This window comes from Lepidochelys olivacea, assembly GCF_965140295.1.
Source record: "Lepidochelys olivacea isolate rLepOli2 genome assembly, chromosome: 11".
Classification (NCBI taxonomy): Eukaryota; Metazoa; Chordata; order Testudines; family Cheloniidae; genus Lepidochelys; species Lepidochelys olivacea.
In genome coordinates, this window is record NC_140421.1 from 42986629 (window position 1) to 43008797 (window position 22169).

Here is a 22169-nt window from a genome sequence, read left to right on the forward strand (position 1 = left end):
TCTTCCAGCAACTGACGGAAGTTACTAGATCGCAGGCCCTGGTTCTCATGGGAGACTTCAATCACTCTGATATCTGCTGGGAGAGCAATACAGCGGTGCACAATCCAGGAAGTTTTTGGAAAGTGTAGGGGACAATTTCCTCGTGCAAGTGCTGGAGGAACCAACTAGGGGCAGAGCTCTTCTTGACCTGCTGCTTACAAACCTGGAAGAATTAGTAGGGGAAGCAAAAGTGGATGGGAACCTAGGAGGCAGTGACCATGAGATGGTCGGGTTCAGGATCCTGACACAGGGAAGAAAGGAGAGCAGCAGAATACAGACCCTGGACTTCAGAAAAGCAGACTGACAACCTCAGGGATCTGATGGGCAGGATCCCCTTGGAGAATAACATGAGGGGGAAAGGAGTCCAGGAGAGCTGGCTGTATTTTAAAGAATCCTTATTGAGGTTACAGGGAAAAACCATCCCGATATTTACTATTCTTTCTACACGTGGCAGGCGACCAGCTTGACTTCACAGTGAAACCCTTGCTGATCTTAAACACAAAAAAGCAGCTTACAAGAAGTGGAAGATTGGACAAATGACCAGGGAAGAATATAAAAATATTACTCGGGCATGCAGGTGTGAAATCAGGAAGGCCAAATCACACCTGGAGGTGCAGCTAGCAAGAGATGTTAAGAGTAACAAGAAGGGTTTCTTCAGGTATGTTAACAACAAGAAGAAAGTCAAGGACAGTGTGGGCCCCTTACTGAATGAGGGATGCAACCTAGTAACAGAGGATGTAGAAAAAGCTAATGTACTCAATGCTTTTTTTGCCTTTGTCTTCATGAACAAGGTCAGCTCCCAGACTGCTGCACTGAGCAGCACAGCACGGGGAGGAGGTGACCAGCCCTCTGTGAAGAAAGAAGTGGTTCGGGACTATTTAGAAAAGCTGGATGAGCACAAGTCCATGGGGCCAGATGCGCTGCATCCGAGAGTACTAAAGGAGTTGGCGGAAGTGATTGCAGAGCCATTGGCCATTATCTTTGAAAACTCATGGGGATCGGGGGAGGTCCCGGATGACTGGAAAAAGGCTAATGTAGTCCCCATCTTTAAAAAAGGGAAGAAGGAGGATCCTGGAAACTACAGGCCAGTCAGCCTCACCTCAGTCCCTGGAAAAATCATGGAGCAGGTCCTCAAGGAATCCATTATGAAGCACTTAGGAGGAGAGGAAAGTAATCAGGAACAGTCAGCATGGATTCACCAAGGGCAAGTCATGCCTGACTAATCTAATTGCCTTCTATGATGAGATAACTGGCTCTGCGGATGAGGGGAAAGCAGTGGACGTGTTGTTCCTTGACTTTAGCAAAGCTTTTGACACTGTCTCCCACAGTATTCTTGCCAGCAAGTTAAAGAAGTATGGGCTGGATGAATGGACGATAAGGTGGATAGAAAGCTGGCTAGATTGTCGGGCTCAACTGGTAGTGATCAATGGCTCCATGTCTAGTTGGCAGCCGGTATCAAGTGGAGTGTCTCAAGGGTCGGTCCTCGAGCTGGTTTTGTTCAATATCTTCATTAATGATCTGGAGGATGGGGTGGATTGCACCCTCAGCAAGTTTGCAGATGACACTAAACTGGGAGAAAAGGTAGATACGCTGGAGGGTAGGGATAGGATACAGAGGGACCTAGACAAATTAGAGGATTGGGCCAAAAGAAATCTGATGGGGTTCAACAAGGACAAGTGCAGAGTCCTGCACTTAGGACGGAAGAATTCCATGCACCGCTACAGACTCGGGACAGAATGGCTAGGCAGCAGTTCTGCAGAAAAGGACCTAGGGGTGACAGTGGACGAGAAGCTGAATATGAGTCAGTATGCCCTTGTTGCCAAGAAGGCCAATGGCATTTTGGGATGTATAAGTAGGGGCATTGCCAGCAGATTGAGGAACGTGATCGTTTCCCTGTATTTGACATTGGTGAGGCCTCATCTGGAGTACTGTGTCCAGTTTTGGGCCCAACACTACAAGAAGGATGTGGAAAAATTGGAAAGAGTCCAGCGGAGGGCAACAAAAATGATTAGGGGACTGGAACACGTGACTTATGAGGAGAGGCTGAGGGAACTGGGATTGTTTAGTCTGCAGAAGAGAAGAATGAGGGGGGATTTGACAGCTGCTTTCAACTACCTGAAAAGGGGTTCCAAAGAGGATGGATCTAGACTGTTCTCAGTGGTAGCAGATGACAGAACGAGGAGTAATACTCTCAAGTTGCAGTGGAGGAGGTTTAGGTTGGATATTAGGAAAAACTTTTTCACTAGGAGGGTGGTGAAACACTGGAATGCGTTACTTAGGGAGGTGGTGGAATCTCCTTCCTTAGAAGTTTTTAAGGTCAGGCTTGACATAGCCCTGGCTGGGATGATTTAGTTGGGGACTGGTCCTGCTTTGAGCAGGGGGTTGGACTAGATGACCTTTTGAGGTCCCTTCCAACCCTGATATTCTATGATTTAAGCACACACTCAATTGTTCCTTATACAGTACATTTTTAACACAGTCTTAATGGAGAGCGCTTCACAACAAAATGATCAGAGCTAGATAACCATTTTCCTATTTTCTGTCTCTCCAGGAATTTTTTATCTCTGTTTTTTTTCTTCTCTACATATTTTTTTTGGTTTATTTTTATTCTTTATGTTATTTTCTTGCTCCAGCATTTTCTCTTTCTCCCCACCCAAGGCAATTGTGTTCACAGTGTACTTCCCCCTGCAGTCTGCTTACAGCCTGTAAGATGATAGGCAGTGATAGTGCAGACTAGAGGAGAGAACACAGCAGCAAAGGAGACTGAACATGGCTATGGCAGTAACAGTCTCACAGCTCCCTTCACATGAGAAGCCAAGACTGTGCCACCCTGAAGGAGTCTGACATTCTCAGGTTGGGGATTCCAGAAAAACAACAATCACACTAAATGAAAAACAAAACAAAAATCCAACTATTTAAATTACATATTTACAAAGTTAATATGCAGTTGTGCTTGCACATTTGTTTTGTCAAATTAATACTGGTATGAAGTTTGGTTGCACAGGGGAAAAACATCAGAAGAAAACTATCCTATAAGGTTAAACTTTTTTCCAGACTGTTAGCACCAGACATCTCAATGATACATCTTCAAAGACCAGATACACATTCTTTCAAGTCAAATCAAAAGAAGGCTGTAACTAAGAAAATATTTACAGATGTGCAATCCAGGCACTGCAGGGAGACTCAAACACATGTGTGGAAGCGGAATAGAGCGCAACCAACCAAATGACAGGCAAACCTAAACATTAAAATGGGCAACTTCAGGCTGGTAACATTTAGAAATGTCACTAGAGAGCAGATTTAGAAATTGAACTGAGACTTCGGGAGCTGCTCATACTTAGAAGATAAAAAATGGGCAGAAGGACATTCTTTAGATGAATACATGAGTGAAGGCTATATTTGGTATGTGAAACGGATTAGGTACCCTATCTCCAACAACTGTGGGATTTTTGTCTTCTAGGAAAGCCAAGATGAAATTTTAACGATGACTTATATCTATTATCAAAGAGCATCTTTGCGGACACATTATCTTTAACTAAAAAGAAAAGGAGTACTTGTGGCACCTTAGAGACTAACCAATTTATTAGAGCATAAGCTTTCGTGAGCTACAGCTCACTTCCTCAGATGCATATCGTGGAAACTGCAGCAGGCTTTATATATACACAGAGAATATGAAACAATACCTCCTCCCACCCCACTGTCCTGCTGGTAATAGCTTATCTAAAGTGATCATCAGGTGGGCCATTTCCAGCACAAATCCAGGTTTTCTCACCCTCCACCCCCCCACACAAATTCACTCTCCTGCTGGTGATAGCCCATCCAAAGTGACAACTCTTTACACAATGTGCATGACAATCAAGTTGGGCTATTTCCTGCACAAATCCAGGTTCTCTCACATCCCCCCCACCCCCATACACACACGTAAAAGAATAAATGGACACAAATCAGATGTCAAGAATTATACCATTCATAAACCAGTCGGAGAACACTTCAATCTCTCTGGTCACGCAATCACAGACATGAAGGTCGCTATCTTAAAACAAAAAAACTTCAAATCCAGACCCCAGCGAGAAACTGCTGAATTGGAATTCATTTGCAAATTGGATACTATTAATTTAGGCTTAAATAGAGACTGGGAGTGGCTAAGTCATTATGCAAGGTAGCCTGTTTCCTCTTGTTTTTTCCTACCCCCTCCCCCAGATGTTCTGGTTTAACTTGGATTTAAACTTGAAGAGTGGTCAGTTTGGATGAGCTATTACTAGCAGGAGAGTGAGTTTGTGTGTGTATGGGGGTGGGGGGGATGTGAGAAAACCTGGATTTGTGCAGGAAATAGCCCAACTTGATTGTCATGCACATTGTGTAAAGAGTTGTCACTTTGGATGGGCTATCACCAGCAGGAGAGTGAATTTGTGTGTGGGGGGGTGGAGGGTGAGAAAACCTGGATTTGTGCTGGAAATGGCCCACCTGATGATCACTTTAGATAAGCTATTACCAGCAGGACAGTGGGGTGGGAGGAGGTATTGTTTCATATTCTCTGTGTATATATAAAGCCTGCTGCAGTTTCCACGATATGCATCTGAGGAAGTGAGCTGTAGCTCACGAAAGCTTATGCTCTAATAAATTGGTTAGTCTCTAAGGTGCCACAAGTACTCCTTTTCTTTTTGCGAATACAGACTAACACGGCTGTTACTCTGAAACCTGTCATTATTTTTAACTGAAGTTTAAAACAAAATTTCCATTTATTTTAGTAAAGCTCACTCTTATGATTACCACAACAAATGGTGCTATATATAATTTTGAGCTTGCAGCTTTGCTACATACAAGCCATAAGGAAATAGTTATTTATCAAAATATGCAGTGGTTTTATATTCCGGCTCACTCTAAAAAAGTATGCTAAACTAGAGTCAAATGGCAATAAATTATGCGTCCAACATCCATAGGTTCTATTTCCCCACTGTACAGACGGGAAAACAGAGTAAGGGTGGAATTTTCAGAAGCACCTGAGTGAGTTAGGTGCCTAACACACATTGAAAGTTGACTCCAACTCTGCTGCTTTTGCCACGTCATCCCTCCCCATGAAGGATATTAGGAAAGTCAAAGGAGCTTGTAACAAATGGATGTAATTTCTGTTAACCACAGAAATGAAGGGCTGGAAGGGACCTCAAGAGCTCATCTAGTCAAAAATGTGTCAGAAATTAGCTATAATTGGTGGACAAAATAGTAAGAAGATTGGGTATTCTGCCCATCACTCTCTTTCGGAGTCCTCAAAGAGAGACTTGTGGAGGGAAAAAGCTGGCTAATGTGACAATGGCTGACTGGAAGATGAGAGAAGGGGAAAGAGCAAGCTTCACCATTATGACTGCCAGTCTTACTATCTCCTGGGACTGCAGGATCTACTGTAACATCACTGGACCTTTGTCAACCTGATTCCAAGATGTCCTGACCATACCTAGGCAAGAGAGCGACTCAGATGACATTGCCACCTCTACCACTTCCAGTGAATCTCAAATACCACCTGGGATTTGAGACTTTATCACACCACCCACCACTCCCTTTCTAACTCTCGCCTTTTGCCTTCTGTTTAAAGAGAATCTGGCTTAGCTGGCCAAGACTGTATATTCTACAACACTGCTGTAAGCCTGTAACCCAAAAGAGGCAGCTAAAAGCAATACCCTAAACAGCCCAAAGGTGCTACAAGTTTGCCAGGCCTTAGAGCAACTAATAAAACAGTTTGCTGTTCCTTTCTTTTTCCAGCAGTGAGGCTGCAAGTGAAAGTCAACACTAGAGACAGAATCTGCATTTTCTATCTTTGCTGTTCTTTTTTTTCCCCTTTTGAGTGTGTGTTTTGTTTTGCCTTTTAAGAAATGGGATTGGACTTTCACAGCAATGACAACTCTAGCCCTTCTCAACTAACTTCTCTTTTCCCCAAAAGGGCAGTTATTACCATCTTTAATACCATCTAATAGACTGTCAAGTAAGTGGGTTTTCCTTCTAAAATTTCTCTCTCCAGCTAAAGGGAAAAGAACAAGGGATGCTAAAATAAAAGCCTTCCCAAATACTTTACATTTCAAATGCTTTACCAGTTCTTCCTTCCTTTTCGTGCTCTCTCTCTTTAATAAAAGGTGAAAAAGATTTTTTAAGGGTGTGTTTGCCATTGCACTAAGTAGACTGTGGTCTCTGTATACGAGACCCCAAACCTTCTTTAACACTCTTTAATGTTGGATACTGTCATAATAACATCGTTGACTCTTTGGGCCCATTTATTCCATCTAAATTAGTACAAAAGACACCACTAGATTCACCTTCCCAGTTTGACAACGAACCATTGATAGCTACTCAGAGTATGGTCTTTCAACTGGATGTACACCCACCTTATAATAATTTCATCCAGGCCACATTTCCCTAGTTTGCTTATGAGAATGTCATATGTAACTATGTCAAAAATCTTACTAAAAATCACAATATATCACTGCTTCTCCCCATCCACTAGGCCAGTAACTCCAACAAAGAAGGAAATTATGTTGGTCTAGGATGATTTGTTCTTGGCAAATCCATGCTGGCTATTCCTTATCAACCTATTATCCTCTAAGGGCTTTACAAACTGATTAATAATTTGTTCCAGTATTTTTCCAGGTATCAAAATTGGGCTGACTGGTGTAAAATTTCCCAGACCCTCTTTGTTCTTTTTTTTAAAGGTATGTGCTACGCATGCCCTTCTCTAGTCCTCTGGGACCTCACCCATCTTCCATGAGTTCTCAAAGATGACCCCTAATGGTTCCGAGATTGTTTCAGTTAGGCCTTGTCTACGCTACTGCAGCAAGTCTACCTAAGTCATGCTTCTCCGGATACACGAATAACGTAGCTGGGGTTGACACAGCTTAGGCCGACTTACTGCTACCTCTACACCACACTGTGTCAACGGGAGATGTGCTCCCATCGATTTACCTTAATCTTCTCGTTCCAGTGGAGTACCGCAGTGGACTGGAGAGTGCTCTGCGGTCGATTTAAAGGGTCTTCACTAGACCCGCTAAATTGACGTCTGCTGCATCGATCACAGCAGCGTTGATCCCTGGTAAGTATAGACATGCCCTTAGTTTCTTTAATACGCTAGAGTGAATTTTATCAGGCCCTGCAGACTTGAAAACATACAGCTTACCCAAATATTTTTTAACCTGTTCTTTCCCTATTCTGGTTTGTGATCCTTCCCACCTGTTGTAAATATTAATTGTATTGAGTATCTGGTCACAATTCATCTTTTTAGGTAAAACTGCTGCAAAATGGGCATTAAATGTTTCAGAATTTCTGGATGGTATTATCTGTCCCTCACTAAATAGTGGATTTACACTTTCCTTTATCTTGCTCTTGCTCTCAATGTATTTCTAGAACCTCTTTTTATTGCCTTTTGTGTCTCTTGCTAGGTGCCACTCATTTTGTGCCTTTGCCTCATTTTGTCTCTACGTGCTTATGATATTCTTTTGTACTCATCCTTAGCAACAAGTCCAAATTTTCACTTTTTGTATCATTCCTTTTAGTTTTTCATATCTTTAAAGAACTCCTGATGCAAACATATTGGCCGCTCACTAATCTTTCCTTCACATCAGGATAGTTTGCTGTTATATCTTAAATGTTACAATGTTCATTATGCTCCCTGGTTTACTGAGGATGGCAGAAGATGTTTCTTTGGTGGGAATGATAGTGCTAGTTTTTGCCAAAGGGCAAAAAATTAGGTCATCCCTCCAGGAACCTATGAACATGGTTGCCTCCTTTTGGGCAAATTGTCATGTGTCTTGTCAAAGACGATGTTAGGGTCTCAAACACCACCACCACCACATCAAAATCACTTCATCCTGAATTTCTGGAATAGTCAGAATGTCTCAACTGAGAGTGCCTTACAAGAATATTGTTTTATATATAACTTGCAAAAAAAGGTGCAAGATACTATATTAGAGATTAGAAATTTCAGTTTTTGCATTATAGAAGACAAAAGTTTAACTAATGACAGCTAAAGGCAAACAATAGATAACAGCCCTCCAAGTCACTTACCAACTGTCAAGACATCATCCCTAGGTCAGCAGCCTATTTATTGTCACACTGAATGTCATGTATGCAGCAGACAGTTTTGACGTTAGGTAGCCAGTTGTTTTAGCAAGTTGGGCAACCAGTTGTCTTAGCAATTACGTAAAGTAGGTTTTTATGTTACATTTCCCTAGTGTAATATGAGAAAAATCCACAACAATGAAATATGTCTACACATGACTAAGCTGTCTCTTACAATGTCAATAAGAAAGTTCCAAATGAATTCAAAAATTCTGCATCCTTGTCTTCTAGCTAGTAATCATAGTGATATACTAAGAGAAATATGTAATAAGCCTAGAAATAGTGTTTAACTGATATTAATAGTATCTAGCTAATCCTGCTTATTAAGTTTTATTGACAACCGGAGCATAGCATTTTCAAAAAAGGTATTTTCATCAACTTAGTTTATCAAGGAAATATTAATCAAATATAATTAAATAGTCGAAGCCCTCTATTAGTTTAACAGAGACCATCACAAGTAATAAAAGTAAATGTAATTACTTTGACATTTGCAGAACTCAGAATGTATTGCAGGTTACATTGCAGCAGTTTCATGTTTAACATGTTTTTACGTGCAAGAAATATACCAGAAAGACATCAGAATTCTGAAAATCAAATGGGAATTTAAAAAATTGGTAACCCAGGGTGCCTGGTGATAATACTGTATTTTCTATCATTCTTAGCTGTTGGGCTATGTAATTTTTTGCTGGAGAAATTTTTCTGTGAATATTAGGTTTCTTGTTTAGTTCTTTACACTTTAATAGAAATAATCATTTCTGTGAATATACGCTATATAAAGCACAACAAATATACACAATTCTGATATATTCTGCTCATTCCTTATTCATAGAGTCAAGAAAGAAAAGAAGAAATATGGTGAGTATGCTTTTATCATTCCACTTAAAGAAGATAAGCAAACACTGAAGTGCACATATTAGCTACATTCTAATGAGAAAACAAATAAGACTGTTAAATTTTAAGTCTTGCAATCTGTTTTTCTTTATGCTATTTTTGTGCCTTCTCTATGAGTGATTGCTTTTTCCTATGTGAAATCAAAAGCTTTTACCACTTGTATTTTTTCACATATAAAGCTTCATAAAGTATATTACTGCATGATTTAATCTTACTCTTAAGAATCTAATTTCTTGCCCAACTAAACAAAAATGATTTGGACCTCTAATCTTGAAGTTCTAATAGATTCCACATAGTGAAATTCTGTGAATAGGAGTCTTTTGATCCTGCGGAATACATCAGGTGAGGAAATAGAATTCTTGTTCTTATCTGATCCCCAATTCTTATATTCATCTTTTCTCAGAATTAAGATAAATACATTCTCTCAGAAGGCAGTTACAATTATTTTTTTCCTGACTCTGAAAATGAAGGACTCCTTTTTCAATTCCCCTGAAGGATGAGAGAGCGAACTGAGCAGAAAAAGCCCTTAGTACTGTCCTCCCACCTCTTGCAGCACTTCGGAGGCCAACTCACCCAAAGGGAGCGGAGATAGGAGAATAGCTCTGACTGTAGCAGGCAGTTCTACTCAGAGTTCACTGGTGGCCAATGCACTCCTCAGAGTGGTTGTATCATTTTAGGGAAAAGAGTTTCTGTGTGTCCAGCAGCCTCACCTCACACAGACAGATATTTGATGTGAAAAGGGTCCTTGGCCCATCTCTGGGCGTACCCCTGCACCCTTCCTCACTACTGAATAGACTAGGGTTGGAGTGGAGACCAAAAAGAAAGTTCACTGCCTGAGGGCCTTCCCAGCCTTCTCCCCACATTAATAAAGAATTTTTAGGGATTCATCTCTATGCGGTCCTCTCTATCCCCTCCTGCCAGCTCTATAAACAGTCTCAAAGTGGCTCCTGCAGCGGTGGCAACTGGGCTGCCTGCTCCTGCTGTCGCCATAAAAGTGCCCTAGCAGGGTGCTATTGCCCCTACTGCTTTGCATTTAAAAATAATATTTTTATCTACTTACTGCTCCTGATTCTCCTCTTAATTTTTTATATACAAATAAATGAGTGTCAGGAATAATGCAACACTATCCTAAGTAAAATGCATGTAATCTACAAGACAGATTCAGTTTGTGGAGCTCTCCTACCGATGCACATGGGGGACATTTATTTAATTTTTCTTTCATATAGTTCCCATTCCATTTTACAAGAACAGATGGAATGAAGAAAAGTTAGATAAAAAAGCATTGAAGCAACTAGCTAACAAATTGGAGAATATACACATTTTTATTGGAAGTGATTAATTAAAGTTTACACTATAATTATGATCCTATTAATGTACATTTATATAACTGATTTTTTTCTTTACCCTTTTTGGTTATCTTCCACCTGTTCCAGGTCATCTTAACAAACCAACTTTTTATGTACATCATACCCTAAAACCTATCAGGTTACATGCCTGGAAGAAGAGACCATAAGCAGCTGGGAATATTAGGTGGTGTGTTGTTATGAAAAGCCTAGTTTTTATTTCTATAGTCTTTTCTGCTAAGAAGCTTCACACCATTTTGGTATGGGCTTACCTCTGTAATTCTTCCATTTTGCTTCTATTGGCAGGCAAGGTTCACTGCTGAAGTGATATTAAGCTTGTGTCTCCTCCCTCTCCGAAAGCCACATATACGTCTACTCTTCACTATGAGGAGCGAGACTGAGTTTACAGTTAAAAAATTGGTCTTCTTCAAAGTACATTTCACTGGTGCTGCTAAATTCATAAATGTGTTTTAGTCCCGGTGCTAACAATCATATAAGAATCTGAAATTACCATAAAACCAAAACAAATTGATAGCTCTCATTTTCCAGCATTGAGATTCCAGCACAGAGCTTGTCTTCTGTAGAAAATAAAATTTATACCGCACAATAACAACTACATCTGTAGTAAAGACCTAATTATTAAGAACATTTTTTCTGATTAACCTTCTTGACAATCAATGGAATTCTAACTTACCAATTTTGCCTCTGACTGTACTGGCTGTGGGGAGGAGGGCCCTGGGATTCCTGGGATACTAGGCACCATGGTGACAGGTCTAACAAGCTGACCAGGAAAGTCATAAAAATGAAAAACAATCTTTGAGTATGCCAACATAATACATATTATATGACCGCATTGCCCACTAGAACCAAAACAGCTACCAAAATCTGTAAATCTAAGTTCTAAGGCTTAAGATATATCAGTAGCTTTTTACCCTTCCAGAGTAATTAAAGTATTTCTAACCATTTAAGTAATATTTGGAATGATAAAGATATACTACTCTCACAAGTATTCAGAGCACAAATTACAAGAGTTGCCAAAAATATGTAAATCAAGTCCAAAAATCTTTTTTTTTAAATGTTAGTGTTTGAAATTAAAAAAAGAAAAGCAGCATTTATGCAAGTCTGCATTATTTTAAAATTAAGAATGTATAATAGGTCATGTGTAAACTTACTGGAACTGCAGCAGGGACATGAACATTAGAATTTGTGATTGAGGCAGGAATAGCAACAGGCATAGTTTGTCCATTAGGAAGATGTAACAGCAGAGGAAAAGGACCTGGTACTGGTCTAAGAAAAACAAAGAGGAGGAAATATTTTAAAAAGGACACAAATACACAACAGAATTGAAAGGTATTGACATTTCTTATTACAAAGCTTGATACATTATTAATTTGGTTTAACCCTGTCCAAACTTAACACAGCTTAAACTATTTGCCATTTTAACAAGGTATCAATAATATCCACATTCTGTACATTTAACAGTAATTCTGTTTGACATAACTGTGTCAGAGTTATAATGTAAACTCACTGTACTGTTGGAGAATATGGAGCTGGAGGCCGCATTATTTATTAAATTGCAGAAAAAGTGATCAAAAGTACCTTGTAAACTAGACAAAATCTTTTTAGAAATCTGTAAAAAAATATTTTACTATCACATATAACTTACACTATTGGCCTGTTGGAGGATGGAGCCTGGGTAATGACAGTGCTAGAAGTTGGTGAAGGTATTGCCTGCTGAATAATAACACTTGAGTCAGAACTTGTTAGCAATACATTAGGAACCTGCAGTGATGCTGGACGAACTATTGTTGATGTAGGCTGTGCAGTCTGCTGAAGTGACACTTCCTATGGGAAAAATGAAAATTAACCATTGAAATTACAGACCATCAATAAAGCTTGTGCAGTGAACATAGATTACAGAGAAAAATCAGCAATCTTTGTAACATTTACAAAACTTACAGACTGCTGGAGTGAAATGAATTCTGCTGTTTTAAAAAACTGAGTAAGTTCAGCAAAAATATAGGCTCAATAATTAAGGCTGTGACAAACAAAAACAAGAAAAGCATCTGTTCATCACAACTTTAGGACAAATTCGAGACCAGTTTGCTGAGGTATGAGACATATTGCTCCAATATGCTGTCAGGGTTTATATTAATAAGTCCAATAGATACAGGGGAAAGGAACTAACAATCAATATTATGCTACCAGTTGCATCAGTTCTTGGTAAACAGACCTTTTCAGTATGCCCTGACATAAGGCAAAGAGAAAAATAAAGTGAATATTAATTTTAGGTTTATATAACAGCTGAAACAAAAGGGCCACTGGAATCAGTAAGAACCAAAAAAAAAACACTATGTACATTTGTTACTCCTTTTAAAAACTAATTTCTCTTATTTAACTAGGAATCTATCTAGTGAAAAATACTCACAGGATTCTACAGTTCTTTCACAGTCTTTCAAGATGCTTAGAAATACCCTCACCTACATCTTGACTGAATCTTAAAGAATGATTTGAGCACAGAAGATAGATCACTGTGCTTGTAAACCAGGCAAGTAACAGAACTGACTGAGGATGTGATTGTCATAATCCTGAGACTGGCAATCAATTAGGATTCAATGAAAATATTAAACAAGCATTTAGCACATCTACACATACCTTCCATCTGAAGACCCCAAAGCACTTCACAGAAGGTAATGAAACAAGGAATTCCCTTTAACAACATGGGATCCTGTATACTGTGCTATAAACTTTACCTACTGTACATGGCAACTACCCCCCAACAAATTAATGAGACAGCACTGCATTATGCAGCAAACTGGAAATTATATGGTAATGTTTGTTATTACTAAATTCAATAACCATTAATTGTACTGAAATAGAATATAAATACTCCATAAAATGAAAACACATAATAAATGCATTCTCTGGACAGGGAGCTGAGCAGTTATCCAAACCAGGATAGGCTAAGATGAGAACCAATTAGTGGCAACTCAAATCAAGATCAGATAAAAGTGATATTTGTAGGTTGGAGGAAGAGATTATTATCTCCACCGATCGAGGAAGCATACCCACTGTTTGTTCTTTATTAGATCCTCTATTGCTCTTGGAGGTACGTACAGGTAGCAGCAGCAGAGCACTTTATCTGGACTTGGTTTTTATCTTTCCTTTGGATGCAGGCCTTTCCAATTACCTATGCCTTTGCTAGATTTGATTGCTGCTGTACTCAGGACAACATTTTAAAACTATGAAAAAAAACCCTTCTGTTAGTACAGATTTCAGCGCCCCACTTATTAAATGGTATTTCACTTAGCGAACATATTACACCTGTGCCCTATAGGCTGCACTGGCTTCCATTTGATTTCTGAATGAAGCTTATGTTGTAGATTTGGACTGATAATGCCCTGAATAGTTAGGGACCTAGCTGCCCTAAAGACTGCTTCTCTTTCCATGGTGCCTTTTGAATTCAGAAGTGGTCAAACTGGAAGCATTTCTAGTTTAAATAGGAATGGATTGGCAGCATGGCTTTTTCAATAAAGAGACCTTCAGCTTTGAAGCTTGCTCCTCACCAAACAGCCAAACACAACCTGCATTTATTGCATGGCTCCATCAGTCCTCCTAGATTTTGAACAAGGGCGTGAAGCATTTCATTGTGGGAAACCAGAGGAGGACTGCAGCGGAAGAAATCTGCAGTGTAGATCTCCTAAAGGGTAACCTTGCTCAGGTTAAGTTTAGGAGCTGTGCAGAAGGAGAATGTGGTTGCCTTAAAGAGCTCATAAGTACTGCAAGAGTAGAGCTGTGATCCTGAGCAGCTGACAAGCACCAGATGGCAGCAAATTCCTCCTGTAAGTCTTCTTTGATAATAAGATAATGCAACTGCTTCAGCTGCTTTGCCCATTCAGCTGCAAGAAAAGGTCTGGTGGCTCAGGTCACACACTCATCCTTGATGCACTGAATCATGAAAGATATCCCTTCTCCCTGCCTCCCACTCTGTCCTTTTAATACCAGAAGTATAATAGCCAGTAAAGAAACACATTTGTTTCCCCTTTGGGAAAGGAGGGGACTGAAAAGCAAGCAGAACCTAAGAAGGCAGACAAAATGTTAGGCTGATAGCAGGAAAACGGACATTTTGTGAATTTATATGGTAACCTGGCAAAAAACAAACAAACAAAAGTAAACTATGTGGTCATTTGTACAGCCACAATCACATTATCTAGCCAGGATTAGGGTTGTGGTGCTGGGACGGTGCTGGTGCAGGTGGTCAGTGCCCCCTCATTTGTCAAGGCATTTATCAACAAAAATCACAGAGCAGTCCCTAAACCTGTGACTTTTACTAAATTTACCAATATCACGCCATGATTTTTTGATAAAAAAGCTGTGACAAATCTGCAGCCCGATTTATGATGTATAAAGGTACCCTTTTTAAAAAAAGTTGTTTTTCTTATAAACAGAACAGGAAACTCATGGACTAAATGAAGAAAAGTGAGTGAAGTGATTTGCGATAAGAGAATGCCTATTCAACTGAAAAGCAAGATCTACAAGATGGTAACTGGGCCAGCACTTTTGTATGGTTCTGAGTGCTGGACACCGAGGAAGAGCCAGGAGCAGTTCTTGAATACAGTGGAAATTACTGTTAAGATGGATGCTTGGAGTTATAAGGATGGACCATGTTTGGAATGTACAATTTGAGGAAGTGTGAAGGTGGTACCAATTATAGGAAAGCTGAGGGAATCCAGACTTAGATGGTTTATTTTCATATGCCCGACATTGGAGGAATATATAGGAAACAGGATGTTAAACCGAAAAGTGGAAGATAAGAGATGGGCTTGAAGACCTGAAACTAGACAGATGGATGTTATACTAAAGAATATAATTAGCTGTGGCGTTTCCGAGGAACTGCTTCAAGACAGGCTGGAATAGAGAAGGATTCAAAGAGCCGAACCCATGTAAATGAGACTAAGACAAGAAGAAGAAGAAATACCAGGAAAAATCTGCTCTCTCCTAAATTTGTTGGAGGACAAGTGGGAAGAATAAGGGATGCTTATTTTAAGCAAAATTTAACTGAAGGGTTGAAGGCTTTGAATCTTTTACAATATGACTACCATCACTGTACAATAAACAATTAGGTCACCAAAGTAGTTCCAGTAAATATATACAAAACTAAATACACTGCTGTGAATGTTCTTTATAAAAATGTTTTGAATCCAGAAAAATAAGTTCCTGACCTTTTCATCACTGGTAGTGGACTCTGGATGAGGTAAAGGACTATCCTGATGAGTTGTCTCCACAACTGAAGGCTCTTCAGTTTTATTTCTTATGATTGGTGTTGCAAGAGGAGACAGATCTAGAGGCATCTAGAAGAGTAAACATACAAATAAACCTGTTAGTCACTCAAATTAAAATATGTAAAAACAAAATAAGCTGCTGGGGAAGGTATCAACCCTATGGAGCAGCGGATCTGTTCTCAAGGAGCACAGGCCATCTAAAGCAGAGCCAGCTCATTAAGCTACCCCATCATTCCCACTTCTACATGACCTTCAGTCCCTTGGGCAGATGTCTGATTCCTCTCCTTTCAAGTCCTCAGGCCAGCCAAAGTACAGGCCAATCCCTGTAAGTTCTGTAGGAGAAAAGTGTTCCTTTCCTGAAAACCTTAGGAAGTTAACAGCTGGGAATGGACCCTACGGTATTCGGCTTCACAAGATAGCCATATTCTCCAGAAAGCCACTCCCCCTGTCCCTGCCTTGTATTATCTTCAGTCCCTTGGGCTTCTGCATGACCTGCTCTCTTCTAGTACTCTGAATGCTACAGCTGGCCATACTGACTCTAACAACTTGAGAATGAGGACAATTATGTGACCATTTATCTGACCATGTAGGTCACACTGTATTGGGCTCCTTGTCTGTAACTGATTACATTTTCAATTCAAACATAAGCAGCTTGTAATGAAGAACTCTCAAAATCACAAATACCACTTTACCACATAACATGCTAAAATTTTAAATTACATTGCTAAGAATAAAGTTTAAAGTTTGAAAACACTTTAAATCTCAAAATATATGCAAGTCTAAGTTGGAAATCTCAACCTCAGGCAAAACTTTTTTAAAAAAACGTAAAAAAAACACACAAGACTCATTTTTCTTTCCCAGTAATTTTCTGTTTTCTTTAGCGTGACTACAGATTTGTTCTGAATAACTGCTCTCCATTACAACCTAACTTCTACTTTATTTTGAACTCAGATCATGAAGTCACAATGCGATGCTTATTAAATCTTATAGTTATCAAGCAAATGATTACAATCACAAGTATGGCATCAAAACCTTATGTAAGTTCCGAAAGCTAAGGGAAAAAAATGTTATCAAACAAAGATATTGAATAATTATTGAAAAAGACAATTGTTTAAAAAGAGAATGGGAAAAATATATTTAATTGCTTAAATGGCTTCACATTGTTAAAATCTGACAGAAAAACTTTTAAGGGCATGAGGACTACATCTGGAATCCCTTTAAAAATATGTATTTTAACCAGTATCACTGGTTAAAGAAAGAGAAAGTCCAGAGTATTTAGTCAGTGACTCACATATTGCAAACTAGCCCATCTGCCAAAATACCGTAGAGCAAAATAATTCTCTCCAGAAAGATTTTTACCTTTCATTATACTCTTCTCTGGTTCTTTTAAGAGACAACCAAACTTTATTAAAGAGAGAGAAATTGTTTAGGAGTGCCCCTTCTCCCTATACTCTTCCAGAACTTGGAAGTTAAAAGCCAGAAATTAAAACCTCTGAAAACCAGAAAATGCAGTTAGATAACTCCTCCCACACGATACTCCCTATTAACCCCATTCTCCTTTGATCACTGCCCTTAGGAGTCACTCAGGGAGATCACAGTACAATATCCCTCCCTAAGACATGAAGGTCAGCTGGGAGGATGAAGAACAGTGTTGAAGAAACTGCAAAGAAGTTTAAAAAATTCTTTGATCCCTGTAGCCTCCTGAGATGGCAGCGAGCACTCTGGAAACCTCCTGCAAGTACTCACAGGCTCAACAGTGCTACATATCATGGTGCGAGACACTGGGAACATATTAGTGAGAGTCATAATTTGGAGCTGTGTTGGGCACACAGAAAATGGCAGGTGACAGATTTTGTTAGGGATCATAAGGTACTATTATATTCCCAGTGCCTCTGCTACCTCCACACAGAGGCAAAGAAAACCAAAGATGTGATCCTGCATACCTTTGTACATGTGAATAACTATATTTATATGAGTAAACTTTTTCACATTGGTAAGTGTTTGCAGGTTTGGGCCCTAAGCATTTATAAATGGGAAGGAATTAAAATGAAAGACATCACATCTAAATGTATTTAAATAAAGTTAATTAGGAAAGGATTCAATTCAAGTTTACACAAAAATTCAATTTGTACAATAAGAACAAGTGTGGTGGTTTTGGTTGTTATCAACATTTGTCTTTCAAATGGGATCTGTCTGTCAAAGGGATTTAAACGTCACTTTTACTGAAGTTAAAGTAGTAAAATCGGTTCTCAAACCATACTTCACTTTTAGTCGCTGAATTTGATTACCACTGTTTAACTCATTACTAATATTCAGTTGTTAAAATAATGTGTACTTTGTTAAAGTGTTGTCTAATCTGTATACCTGCAAAACAATTAAAGTATAAGAGTTATTCCTTCCACCTGATTTTATGTATATATTTTTTCCTCTTGTAAGAACTGGATTCTTTTCAGAACCATTTACTCATCTAGGGCCTCATCAAAAGCCTACTGGAGTCAATGGAAAGGTGCCCATTCACTTTAATAAACTGTGGATCGGGCCTTTAAATAATTAAAAGACAGCAGTAAAGCCAATTAAAGTCACATTGTGTAAAATGAAGCAGGTGTGTTAGTCTTTGCAGGATTGGGGCCTAAATTTGTATTCTCACCACACAACTTATACGTACACTTCTGTGTTGATGACTGATGCATTTCAAAGTTGAAAAACAAAATAATGAGAACATTAATTTTTTTAAAGCGTACATTCCAGTATGACATGGTTCCTCTGCTTTATCAAAACAAACAAATCTCTCAGTACACTATATACTTCCAGACCAAAAAAAAGAAAATGTATACAGTAACTTCTAAGCCCAATATTGCCAACATACTTTTTTAATGTCATCTTCTGAAGCCTTTTTGAATTCATTTTCAAAAGGACTTGCTAGTTCATTGAATAAACCCACTTCTTCACAGTTCTTCAAGAATCTAGTTGGTGTTGGTGTCTGATCTGAAATGAAATTAAACATTTTTTTCCCCAAAATACCATTTAGTAAGTACATGTTATTACTATTTTCAAAATAAAAATACCAACAATGCCCAAGTTTTAATTACTGTGGTTATTTATCCTAAAGTTAACACTAAAGCAAACAACCACCTAGCTAAAATAAGGACTCTTCTTTAACATTATTTAAAAACAAATTTAAGATCCAACTTTTCCCTTTAATTATAGAGACTTGCAGCCCATTCTACCTAAAACCACTATTGCTAAGGTTACCAACTCATTTATTTTAAATAATTTTTCAATTAAAGCGGGCACATAACTCTTCAAAACTTTCTGGCAATTTAATTCAAAACACATTTGATATTTTTACTGTGTGTGTGTAAAAATAATATTTTGGCCAGTTTGGAATATTTCTGTGCTAGTTTTTCTTAAAATTGCTTATTAAACAACTTAGCTGTCAGTTATTTCATAATGTGGGTTTTGCCTCCACCTATTTTGGAGAGAGTCGTTAGATCTGAAAAATATTTAAATGATTAAAAATAGACACATCAGATACATGGGCCAATTTTCTTAGATTTTTAATAATACACTCTATAAATAAACATTACAATATGGATGAAGGCTCGTTCCCACTTTGACGGGGGCAGACTTTGCTATGCCCTGGTACAAATCAATAGGTGTAAAACCCAACAATACACACAAATGGGTGAGCAGAGATTGCTATCAGAGGGAAGCCTTTCATTAGACTTGCTCTTCTGTTGAGTGGAGTTCCCTCTTACCTCATCACTTTCCACTTTCATATACACACTAAGTAGCAGGCTACAATGGAGGCTTGAATGGTTACATACATAAAGAAAAATCAGATAAAAATATTGAATTTACATTAATAACGGTTAACTTTTGGAAGGTGGCATTCACTTGTAGTTTTGGTAATTAGGAAGATTCTCTCATTCAAAACCCCAGGGATAAGACTGGAAAGGGAGATGTGGTATGTGGCCAAAAAGTTGCCTAGGCCCCCAAGGCCCGCCTCTTTTTCTCTTTCATTCAGGCCTGCCAGAAGTAGAACTGTTGCTCCATCTGCTGGAGACACACAACTGAGCTTTGTAGGCCAGAAAGTCCCTCATGGTCCAGATACAGGGGAAGATGTAACGAAAAGTCTGAGTTCTGTCTCCATTTGTTGGCTGAAGGAACAACCCTTAAGCGCCTGGATTAGCAGAGAGGATCCTGATGGAATCATGGACCTGTTTTGTATTTCTTCTTTTATTGTGAACAACAATAGGGACAACTACTGCTTTTGTTATTCATATGCTGCGTCATTTGTAAGTTGCATGCAAAGTGTGGTGAAAATAGTATCCCAACATTTTTTGATTTAAAAGATGTTTGCATAATAAAACTAGAATCACAGCACTTCCATGGACTATTGTGTGAATGACTTCTGTACTCATTTTAAATTTATATTTTGGATAATATGGAAACTCCCATTTATTTCACTTAGAATTTATGCACTGTCAGGGGAAAGTAAGCTGTTTTACTGTCCAGTATGTATTATAAATATAGGAGATAACATTACACAAGGTTCCACTAATTTCAAGGGGAGTTCGTGGATGACAGTCGGTGAAGATCATGGAAGTACTGTAGTGCACTTGGGAAGGCAGATAAAGAACTCTCTCATTGTTTCACTGACACTCACCTGATTGCCGGATAGATGTCCCCCACAAACTGCACACACTGCAGATAGCATTTATGGTATTTAAAAGTCTGCCAGTTTTTTTTAATTGTAGAATTCCATTTGTCTGCCTCTCCTAATAAATTAGCAACTTGGGATAACAGAAGGTTGGAAAGAGGGGCTAGTGCATTTGTACAATTAGACTGCTCCACCAATGGAAAATGTTTTGACTATATCCATAGTGTAGTATATGCTCTATCCCCAAGAAGTTCAAGAGGAGCTTACTTAGCAAAATTTACAGTTTAATGGTTCATTCATGTTTGGTCTGTGTCTAAGAGCCATAGACTTAACAAATTTAGAGAGGAACTTTTTAAAGAAATAAAACAATAATAAGAAAATAAGATTCTGACTGACCAAGAAAGGCAAAGGGATTCAGAGGTGAAATATTGATTTCAGATATTGTAAATAAGTAGTTTTGACTTAGACAAAATTAAAAGGCTTGTCTTCTTTATAACAAAACTATTTATTTTAAAATATTTACAATACTATTGATTGATTTTCTTGAGACAACTGAAGTCTGTAAAATGTGTAGTATTTTTAGAAAAAAACTATTTCAACATACATGTAAACTATAAGGGCAACCAAGACCTTGGGGAAGCGTTTAAGTGTCAGATGAGGTTAGACATAAAAGGTTATACAGTATGTGCTTTAACTTATGTAAGCATTCATATAAGAACCAACTATTGCAATATTGACAATCCTGTATTTATTCTATATATATATATCACGCGAAGAGAGGTGATTTAGATAGAAATGTATAGAAATGGATAATGAATACATGTTGCAAATCTTTACCATACAGGAATTCTTTGGTATTTTCTTTCACCAGTCTACAGAAGTTATATCATGTACAAAACCCCACAAAATTTGTGCACATTCCAGGAGAAAGATGGATAATTTATTAATAAAAGTATATACTAACCAGCCACAATGACACTGTCATTACGAGCTGGACCAAATTTCAGTGTCATCTCATGTTTATGTTTATGGACAGCCAAATGATCCTCGTTGGTAAAACGCTGTAGCAAAAAGTTTTAAAGTACAGTTAAAACTTTGAATTTGACCAAAGTGAACGTAATTATATGGAAAGTCATTTTCACAGCATGTAAAACCATCATTATCACCAAAATATCAGTTGATTTTTTTTAAACATACACATCTGTTCTTGTTAATGCTGGATATAATATTCTCCCATCAAGTGGTCAGAAAGAGTTAACTAAAATATATATATATACACAATACTGATAATGAATGTCCACAGTAATTAAGTAACAACACTATGAGTCAGTAAAAATCAACATAAAACAAATTTTTACTTTCTGATACTGTGAAGAACCCTACAGTCATCAAAAAGTCAAGATACACGTTTGACACAAAGGGAGTATTATAAACATTTATTGTCTTTGAGCACAGTAACCTCTGTGGTTTTTGCAATTACAGAAGAGTGGGTTTGCTGCCATAGCTAAAGTTGAACATGGTTAAGGTTGAACATGGCTTTTTGTTTAAGGGTTGATCACTGTGAATACTCTAAAATCCACATGCCTATTTGGATTGTCTTTGCTGTGCCGCATGGATCTGTAGAGTAGGGTTAATTATCCATAAAAGGGTCATTTAAGCAAGGGGGGGGTCCCCAAAGATACAATCCCTCAGCTTTTTATAAAATCTTTTTTTTTTTTTGCACACACCTGGAACTCAGATTATGGCTCCAACAGTCCCCAAACTGATCTCATTCACTCAACACTTAATTTAGCTAGCATATGGCACCCAGTCAATACAATACTGAAAAAGTTATTGACAGAGTTTAGATCTCCA

At 38.4% G+C, this 22169-nt stretch overlaps 1 protein-coding gene across 7 annotated transcripts in view; it reads right to left on the bottom strand.

Annotated features, from left to right (window-relative positions):
- The window catches only part of ATF2 (activating transcription factor 2), a 93645-nt gene that overhangs the window by 45408 nt on the left and 26068 nt on the right, over positions 1-22169 (bottom strand). For all 7 annotated transcript variants that reach the window (XR_014713519.1, XM_084642795.1, XM_084642793.1 and 4 more), the window contains 6 exons: positions 21280-21376; positions 18519-18637; positions 15593-15721; positions 12037-12215; positions 11543-11657; positions 11065-11151 (listed from right to left, as the gene is read on the bottom strand). Coding sequence is in view for 6 of the 7 variants with exons in the window: in XM_084642795.1 (XP_084498921.1) it covers positions 11065-11151; positions 11543-11657; positions 12037-12215; positions 15593-15721; positions 18519-18637; positions 21280-21376 (726 nt within the window). In the remaining variant the exon portion in view is untranslated. The remainder of the gene's footprint in view (positions 1-11064; positions 11152-11542; positions 11658-12036; positions 12216-15592; positions 15722-18518; positions 18638-21279; positions 21377-22169) is intronic.